This window comes from Dermacentor variabilis, chromosome 2 (assembly GCF_050947875.1).
Source record: "Dermacentor variabilis isolate Ectoservices chromosome 2, ASM5094787v1, whole genome shotgun sequence".
Classification (NCBI taxonomy): Eukaryota; Metazoa; Arthropoda; class Arachnida; order Ixodida; family Ixodidae; genus Dermacentor; species Dermacentor variabilis.
The window spans coordinates 39,246,006-39,255,687 of NC_134569.1; the positions used below are offsets into that span (position 1 = coordinate 39,246,006).

General features: G+C 44.0%; 1 protein-coding gene across 1 annotated transcript in view; it reads left to right on the plus strand.

Annotated features, from left to right (window-relative positions):
- The window catches only part of LOC142570301 (semaphorin-2A-like), a 29,422-nt gene extending 19,992 nt beyond the window's left edge, over positions 1 to 9,430 (plus strand). The window contains exons 9-13 of the mRNA XM_075678694.1: positions 568 to 676; positions 2,102 to 2,165; positions 5,428 to 5,795; positions 8,522 to 8,649; positions 9,419 to 9,430. Of these exons, the coding sequence (XP_075534809.1) occupies positions 568 to 676; positions 2,102 to 2,165; positions 5,428 to 5,795; positions 8,522 to 8,649; positions 9,419 to 9,430 (681 nt within the window). The remainder of the gene's footprint in view (positions 1 to 567; positions 677 to 2,101; positions 2,166 to 5,427; positions 5,796 to 8,521; positions 8,650 to 9,418) is intronic.
- Positions 9,431 to 9,682: the final 252 nt, after the last annotated feature.

Sequence of the window (9,682 nt, forward strand, 5' to 3'; positions counted from 1 at the left end):
TCTCGTAGCACCCTGTTGTAGCGCTGCCGGTCGGGCACAATGACTGGAATGAGAGGATGGTCCCTGCTTTGGCATCGCCTGTTTCGGGCACAATGACTGGAATGAGAGGGTGATCTTTTGCGGTCGCATCGCCGCAGTCGCGCCTGGAAACACCTGCCGATGAGTGTTGCGGCGACGACGATCGGGCCAAAATGTCTGCCGCCCCGCTGCAGTCGCGCCGGCAAAACCACGTGTCGCAGGCGAAACGCAACAACTGACTGTTCCAGACTGTTGACTGTTGCGCCTGTGTATGTCCTTTCTGTGTGTACGTTTTCGTGTCGGATGCGCTGCTTGATACTGTTTAGCCCACCATCATGGGCTAGATACCATGATACTATGGGCTCACCATATAGCCTATCAGTATGTTTTAAGCTATAAAAAAATGCATATGTTATTGCAAACAAAGTTCACACCATTTTAGCTGTCCCCTTATACGCGATCTTTAAAAAGAACGCACCCCCCCATGAACAGGTGTGCCACAAGCAAGACTGCTGTTCCTTAGTAACTGTTCTTTTTATTAACGAACAGAACGAGGTTGGCGTCAGCACACGGTCTGCCGACCCGTGGACGACATTGATGAAGACCCGCCTTCAATGCGTCGACATTACTGCAGCCAATTTCATCTTCAACGAACTATGTGAGTAGGGCGTACTTGCGTGTAACACCTAAGTCAACCTACGTCAAATTTCTGCAGTAGATACTTTGATTCATTCAATATACGTGTCGTTGTTTTCAAATAATTTCATCCTTAGCCGTGTCAGATTGCATCGTCATGTGGTGCTGTGCGTTGCCGTGGTGCAATGTAAATAAATAAATAAATAAATATAAATAAATAAATAAATAAATAAATAAATAAATAGGGTCACTGCTGAAAAGCATAGCACCGTCACACATATATATGTTCAATACTACCGATAACAGTTTTGACTGACGACATCTGAAGCGATTACTCATACGCGTCGTAATTGCTTCTTTAAATGGAAGTAGGAGAACGCGCCCTTGGTAACGCCCGTATCCTATAACATTCCTCCAGTAAGCAAGAATGTGGATCGCAACGACACTCCTAGAACGGCGTGATCATTGCGCTTAAGCGATACTTCACGATGATTCCTGCTCAAAAATCATGCAATCAGGGACATTTGACGTCTGCTCAAATCCACTGGCGTGCCGATATGTTTTTTTTTTTCAAACAACTCCTTGCCGTAGGAACTACTAAGAAATGCTAATGCAACATATTGGGTGGCGCGCACCGCTCCCCGCAAGACCTTGAAGGTTGTGCTTATTGAAACACAGCGCCTTCTTCAGTCAAGGGACGGCGCTCTGCTCCATTCGGTAGAAACGACCACCTCCCGGAAGCGCTGGGATTCTAAGTGCATGGAAGTATCAACCGGCCAGCAGTCGCGATAAGCAAAATACGTTTAGAGTATTGGCGAAAAGAAAAAATAGGGAAGAGGTTTATAGAATCGGAGTCTTTAAAGTCAGAGGTAGGGGTTAATGAAGAAATTAAAGATCAAGGAGACAGACAAAATGATAGACGGCGATATCAGTATTAAACCTGATTAGATCAACACAGTTCGTCGCCCACCTGTATCGAAGGGGACGACAATAAAGACCATAATCATCACCATCATGGTTCAATTTGTGGAGTCGTGGAAGCGTTTCCAGTCGAAGCTCATTCGTGAATACGGGGAGAAGTGTTATTTTCATTGGCATAAGAGAACACGTTCTGGTTTGTTACGCGCAGGTATGACGCGCACATATGCTTCATCTGCCCTTCGTGATTTTGAGTTCACTCAAAACACGACTAACAGACTAACAGCAGGCCACATGCAATTACGTCGTCACCAAGAGAGATTTCTTTGGAACGATAATAAAGAACGAAGACTTATTAAAACATTATAAGGTAATCTTAAGGTTGGTATTTACGGAGGTCTGGCTAGTGCGACTGTGGTTAGCCGTAGCATTTGGAAAGGTGATCCCGCCATACTGAAGTCCCATTCGGGCCTTTACAATTGATGGACTAACCTCATCTCCTTTGGTATGCTCTTCGTCGTCATCGCAGACGCTTCTCAGTGGGTTCCCGATTTGGAGAACGGCGTGCTCTTTGGAGCCTTCGTCACCGTCACGTGAGTGAAACAACTGCAGTAGTTTTACTTATACTCCTCTGACCAGATTAAAATCTTGGTAAATTACGCGTGGGCGTAAAGGACGTGGGAGTTTCTCGAAATCGAAAAGCGTAACTATTATTCCAGTTGGTTCACCTTGCCAAGAGGAATGACAATGGGGTTTTAGCGAAGTTAATCTCCGTGGTCTATAGAGAAATGGAGCAGAGGAACTGTCACATTTGGGACCGTCTGGGCGATATAATATGTACGAATAACGATGGAAAGAGGTGAGGTTCCAGGCAGCGCGGAGAGGACGTGTATTCTATGGTACCTGGGCAAACAAGGGTCTCTCTAGAGGCAGCTGGTGTCACAAGAGGACCACTGGGCTAATGTATGTGGACGACATAGTGCTAATAAACAAGTGGGCAACGTTCTGTCGCTATGCAGTGAGAGCTAGAAAGCCAGAGCACACGTGTAGTAGCATTGCTGGATGTAGTCCCATTTTTAAAGGGACACTAAAGTGAAAAATGATTTCTTGTGCATCAGTAAATTACCGTTCTACAAAACCAAAAATACTACCCTTATAACGTTAAGACGTTTGGTAAGCCAGAAAAAGCGCAAAAACGAAATACGTGTGGCGACGCCTACTTAAGTTTCCGCACCTGGGGGCTGTGACGTCTCGGATTTTGGTGGCATCTTCTAGGGCCTACTAATTGTATATAGCGTATATAGCGGTGCAGAATGGCTACATTGGGTTCTAAAAGAACCAAATATAAAACATGGCAAGTTTCGGGAACCTTTATCCAGCCAACGCGGCCCAAGTGCGAAAACATACTTTGGAATCCCTGACGTCACGCTGACGTACGGCGCTGGGGTTTCGGCGCGAAATTCAAATAGCGATACTTTGACCTTAATTTTCTCATCTAATAATGAAGCTATTTTTTTGAAATGACTGCCTGCAAGGTTTTCAAACAATGCTTCGTTAGTCTAAACTGATTTATTGTTTCGCTTTAGTGTCCCTTTAAATAAATAATCTGACTGTACGATTTGAAATCTTGAATAGTGTTCATGTCTTTCCTGAACAGTTTTTTGTATTAAACATATAAACTATGCGCTCTGTCTACCATCGAGTAATAGAAGATAGTGGTAACTAGAGCAGACATTTCTGTCACCTTCATCAAAAGGGGACAGAACTGTGTGCTCCCACTATCATCCTACCTTGTTATATAGCTTTTTTTCTGTCGTAATTTATCGAATTAGGCTATTTGTGCGACTTCACCCAATATATATACATATGTATTTTCAAGTAAACGGTGTTAGTCTGCGTTCTTGTCGTCTACTCTTCGCACGTTCCCTTCGTGCCGTTCGCAAGTATTCAATTAGAAAGAGTGAGAAAGATTGAGAGCGAGTTCTCCTCCTTTCGCTCCCCGCTATATGGGAGATTGCGTATTCGCAGAGCGCTCCCGATGAACTCCTTGTAGTGAATTAGATATGATGCTCTTTCACCAGCACGAACCGTGTGTACAGTCCGAAGGGCACATAGGTGATAGCTGCCGTATGACACTTCTAACACTTGATTGAGTTTTTTTTTAGAATTCTTGTATTTGATTCATCCATGTAGCTTTCCACAGAGATTTGCCATAGCCTTTCACCAATTTTCGTTAAATTTGACCTTTGTGGAATGTGCGTCGAGAAGGCATTGGAGAAACAAATTACATTTCTCGTTAACAGGCACAGAAAAGCCGGAAGAACGAGGGTTCAATAATTATTTGTAACGCTCTTACTTGAGCAGCAAACAAGCAAAGCCCGGGACACATTGCAAACTACATGCGCCGTCTTTTCACAAAATGTAATTTTTTGATAAGGCGGAGTTATCTTTGGACCTAAGGAAACGTACCTGAATATAAGAGCGTGAGACTGTCGAGTACTCTCCAAAGTAAGTTTTTACAAAGGCAGTAATTGATGCACACGCGTAGCTTGGCACACAGATTTGCGATAGCGCTCCATGGAGATTAGCTGAATTTGGTTTTGTTGGCATTTGTAGTAACGCCAAAGCAGCTTGCAAAATTTTGCGCTGCTTGTAAAGCATGGCCATAGAGGTCCAGGTAACTTGAATAGATAATTTATTCCAAAGGCCTTAATCAATCTATAGAAATAGAACTTTGCGTACACTATACCCAGCACGCGCCCCCTAGTTCTTCGAATATAAATGAGCTGGCTTGCACACTTCATCGAGGACACCTGAGAAACAAAGCACATTCCTGGTTGTCACGCATAAAAAGTAGTATTTAAAGATTTGCAGCGCGCATCAAGCCAGAAACACAATATTTTCACTGAATTTGAAGACAGTATCTTTCATGGTTGTTTTATGATTCTGACAAACATCGTGGATAACGGGAGCGTGATACTTTGAAACGTATTATTAAGTAACTTTCTATAAAGGCTGTAAATAATCTACAAAGATAAAACATTCATTAAACGCTTAATGCGCTTCCTACTTTAACAGAATATGTATAAGCACCATGCCTCACATAGTTAAGCGAGGAGATAACGCAAAAGCAACTACACACTTTCCAGCCCATAAGATTTGGGTAAAGATGAGTATTGAGTAATTATTTTGAAAGCGCTTAAGTAACCTACACACTACAAACTTTCGGTACGTATCACCATTGAATGGCCAACATTTTTTGAACACTTCAAACCTCTGCTGTTTTTAATCTTCTCAGGCAAACGGAAAAACGTTTGAAGGGTTTTATTTAACGCCTCTAAGCGGGGTGAAAACGAGGGGATAGAAATTTTCATTGAACCCCCAATTCACACACAAACATCCAAAATTTTCCCGCACATGGTCCCTGTTTGCCACATTTTCTCGTAATGTATACTTCAGGAGTCATACAGTTTGTTTCAGAAAACGGTGTAATCTAGCACGTACCGATTTCGAATGCTTATATATTCGCATTAAAAGCTTCGCAGTAGATACGTCACAGGTAGCGTACTACAATGCGAATTACACTTGGCTGCCTACAGTGGTCGGGTGGCCGGCTGCGAGATGCACCAGTATCCGCATGCAGCAGATACCTGGCAGCTGCTGGCTTACAGGTGTGTTTGTTCTGTAACGCACGTACCGAGCATGCATTGTCCATGTGTGACCTTTTTGTAGCGTCGGGCTGTACTTATTTCGCGAAATGTAGTGACCAAATCGGGCGAGTGACCACTCGACACAAGTGCGATTCGCACTGCACGTCTGACAGTATGACAACGAATATGTGTGTGCGCGTGTTAGGCGTTCGTGGGGCAGAGCCGAGCACCACGACTCGGCGGTGTGCGCCTTCCGGCTGCGAGATGTCGAACGTGTGCTCGGCAACAGCACCTTCTACAACCTGGTGCAAAGTGACGACTACACGCTGAGCCAGCCGTTGCACATCAGCAAGGTTCCGTCACCGCGTCCGGGGATGATTTGCCCGCCGGGACCCCGCAACCTGAGCACCGTAGACACCCAGTTTTGGCTCGAACACCCGCTGGTGACGCAGACGCCCAAGCAGCGTCACGACCGGCCCTTCTACGCACACTCGGGTGTCGCCTTCCGCACCCTGGTCGCGTTTACGCTAAACGAGACGTGGGGCGCCTGGGTCGTCTGCTACGTGGCCACCGGTTAGTGATATAGGGCCCCGGTCTTCCTCGTGATTTCTTTAGCGCTCTTCACATGTAGCACTGATAAGTTTAACAGATCAATCAATCAATCAATCAATCAATCAATCAATCAATCAATCAATCAATCAATCAATCAATCAATCAATCAATCAATCAATCAATCAATCAATCAATCAATCAATCGGTAAAAAATAAACCAGATAATTCTGCAGCCATATTAAGATGATCGTAAATGTGAGCGAATGTATATAATGATGTAAGGGAATAGAAGTAATGATGCGCTTAAAAGGCGTGTATTTCTTGGCGTGAGTACATTTAGGTATCGTTTGTTGCTTCATTGCATAATTCTGTGAACTCACTTGCGCGAAAACACGCGCCCCATTGAACCGGTGCCTTTGTATCGACGGCGAAATTCCCGCTACAACCATCGCTAGAAGGGGCGAAATAGCCAAGGATTAAAATTTAAAGGAGGAGGTCCCAGAGCACAAGGCTCTATAGAGACAACCTGTCAGGAAATTATACAGGGTGTCCCAGGTAGCTTTAGCCAGATTAAAGAAAAGTATGGAAATGCGCGTAGCCAGCCAGAACAAAGGTAATGTTTGCCTTAGCTTGGATATCCTCAAACTGTGCTTTTCATTCAGCTTAATTGGATTAGTCTCACTTAAGTAATTATTTTCTCAAATATTATAATTAGTTTAGAAGTGTTTATGAGACAATTGTAAAGTGACATGAAAGTCTCCCGGTGTATACAGCTTTCTGTTGCTCAATACGTGCTCCATAAAAGTGCTTTTCCAAGTGTGAAAAATTCCCGCAAATGCACGCAGAATTGCGACGCGACTGGCCGCTCAAAACACCTTGCTTTTATTCGCGGGATTCTTTCACGCTCGCAAAAACACTTTATTGTAGCACGTATTCAGGAACGGGAAGCTGTAGCGGTAGTTTTTAATTTCGCCTACAATTTTCTCCCTGATACTTTTAATCTAATATCCGAGACGCTGAATAATTAACTAATACTAATTGTTTAATTAGGCGGAATAAAAAAAAAGAACAGTTTGAGTATATCGAAGCGACGGCAAACAACAGTACCTTTGCTCTATCCGGCTTCGTGGCATCCACATATTTTTAAACTCTGGCTTAAATTAGCTTGGACCCCCTTTATAAACAAAACATGTGAAGAGAGCAGCACCACGTTTAAATATACACAGTCATACATCAGAAAAAGGAAACAGTCAACTAACTTTCGACGCGAAAGACAAGATTGGCGTACGTGGTAGTTCTGCGATTGAATGTTGATTATACCGATTTATTTTGTCTCTTCGTGTTTCTTTTTCATGTTCATTATTCACTCATTTCGTATCTTATCCGTATCGTATTTCAGGCGCAATGTCGACCTTTTATTCTTCAGCGTCGACGTGTGGTTGACGCTTTCTTTTTCTGACCAAGAATGTAGGTGGGCCGATCCCGTAGTGTATGGTGCAACAGGGAATTTGATTTGTCATATTGGTCCTAATTACGCCCGTATCCTTAATTATAGCTACTCTGTGGCTCATTCTCACTTCTTCTTGGCACCGGCGAAGCTACCTTTGAGACACCATTATTTTGCGCGAGCCCTGCGTAGCCCAGAGGAACTCACTCCATTTCCCAAAAGTATGCCATGAGGCGGCTTTGCCTCAAGAGGTGTGTATCTACGGCAGTGCATCCTTTACAGAAAAATATTGCGATGTGGTTAATTTTGGACTATACTGGCGCTAATTACACTTACAGTTGATTGTAACGACTGTTAGACTAATTCTCGCCTTTTATGAGCACCGGCAAAGCCGTATTATAGACACATTTGCCTTGCATGAGCCCTGCACAGTCCATGCCAACTCCCTCTATTTTTCAAAAGTGTGCCATAGGGCGGCTTTGCCTCAAAATGTGTTTATTTACGGCGGTGCACTGTTTACAGGGGACACACCAAGTGACATTACCGCATCTTCGTAAGAAGCCAACAAACACTGACACCAAGGACAACGTAGGGGAAATTACTTGTGCTTAATAAATGAAATTAAGAAACGATAACTTAATGGAAATTAAAGTGGATGAAAAAACAACTTGCCGCAGGTGGGAACCGAACCCACAACATTCGTTGTTTTTTCATCCACTTTAATTTCCATTAAGTTATCGTTTTTTTTAATTTCATTTATTAAGCACAAGTAATTTGCCCTACGTTGTCCTTGGTGTCAGTGTTTGTTGGCTTCTTATGATATGACTAATAAAAATCGGGCCCCTCGGTTAACCCCCTTTCTTCTCGTTTATTATCGCATCTTGTCTTATTGACGCCTACATTTTGATGCAGCCCTTAACACCACCAACAACTCAACAATGTACTCCTGCAGAAACTCTAGAGCATATAGATCTAGAGCCTGTGCAGGATCTAGGGCTTTAGATCTTTGTAATCAAAGCTGACATCAAGTCGTGCGACATGCCGTATGCGGAGCCATGCGACCAGCAGCGTCGCACACATGAGTATAAAGCTGGAGATGCTACGATTTGGGTGCCGATACAAAGTGCGACGCTCCGAAAGGATGGTTGCTGCTCTTATTAGAATTTATTGGAAAGTTGTTTGCTGCGGTTGATGTGCCATGAAAATGCAGCCAGCGCAAACTGGCAGAGATCATCTCCAAGTAACCATTTTAAAATATAGTCTTTTTCTTCCCTCTTCTTTTTTCTTTCTTCTGTTTAAGAGAATGGCACTATACTGAAGCTGGCAGAGGAAAGCGTTGCCACGGGCGGAGTCCCTGCTCCTGCGCGTTTGGTGGACACGTTCAAGGCCACTGCTGAGCCCATACGGAAGATGCTGGTCTCCATGCAGGTAGTTAACTATAATAGGTTTTCTAAAGGCTCACTTATACTAGGCCGACCCGACACCGATTTCGGTCTGCCGACTGTCGGCGACAGCGTTTCTTATCTTCGTGTCGGCGCCTCTGTCACACTGTACCGACGCTGACATTGGGTGGCATCGGGGCTGTCCTCCGACGGTGGGCGGAGAGCTCGGCGTCGGTAGAGCGCTTATCGGGGATCACATGCACTCAGTAAACAATTAAAGAAATCATGAAGTACGGCAGTCAGCAAAAGTAAAGCAAAGACAGTTATGTTGCCTATCCTCCCTCCCTTCGGTCCCCCCCCCCCCCACGCCATATCATTAAGTAAAGATAAAAATAAACATAAGGGTTACAAATTGCTGATTATATTTATAGGGAGTATTCACAATGACGCCAGATACACCACTTTGTACTCCTATTCATATTTCCCAGTATGTTGCTTGAGATAAGCGTATCTAGGTAACACGAAACTTCTTTTTTAACATGATGCTTTTAGCGCATAAACTCGAAAAACAAAAGAAAACAGTGAGAGGTGAAAGGAAAGAAGTGACGATCGCTACATTTCTGAGGATAGAAAGGGGGAGCCAATGGTATAAGAAATTTACTCAAGGATAACTTCTTCTTGGGTGGGTTGGTATTTACTTATTATGATGCTTTTTAGAGCAAAAACTCCACAAAAGAAATAAATCGGTGTGATGCGAAGAGAAAGGCGCTCGTCTTTTCTTTCCTTTCGCATCTCACTGTTTCCTTCTTCTGCAGTTTCTGCGCTAAAAAGCATCATGTTATGTAAACACCAACTCGCCCAAAAAGTTATCCTGCGCAACTTTTTCACCGTGCTGGCTGTACGGCAATATGGCGACTTCAGTGAAGCCAGTGAATAACCCCTTATACGTACGTTAACTAACTCAGTAACGAGCAAACAGACGATCAATCGAAACCTCGAGATGCAGCTTAACATCCTCGTCGTTCCCAGCGCCGGAGCCTGTACGTGTTCTCGGACGAGGACGTCCGGCAGTACCGCCT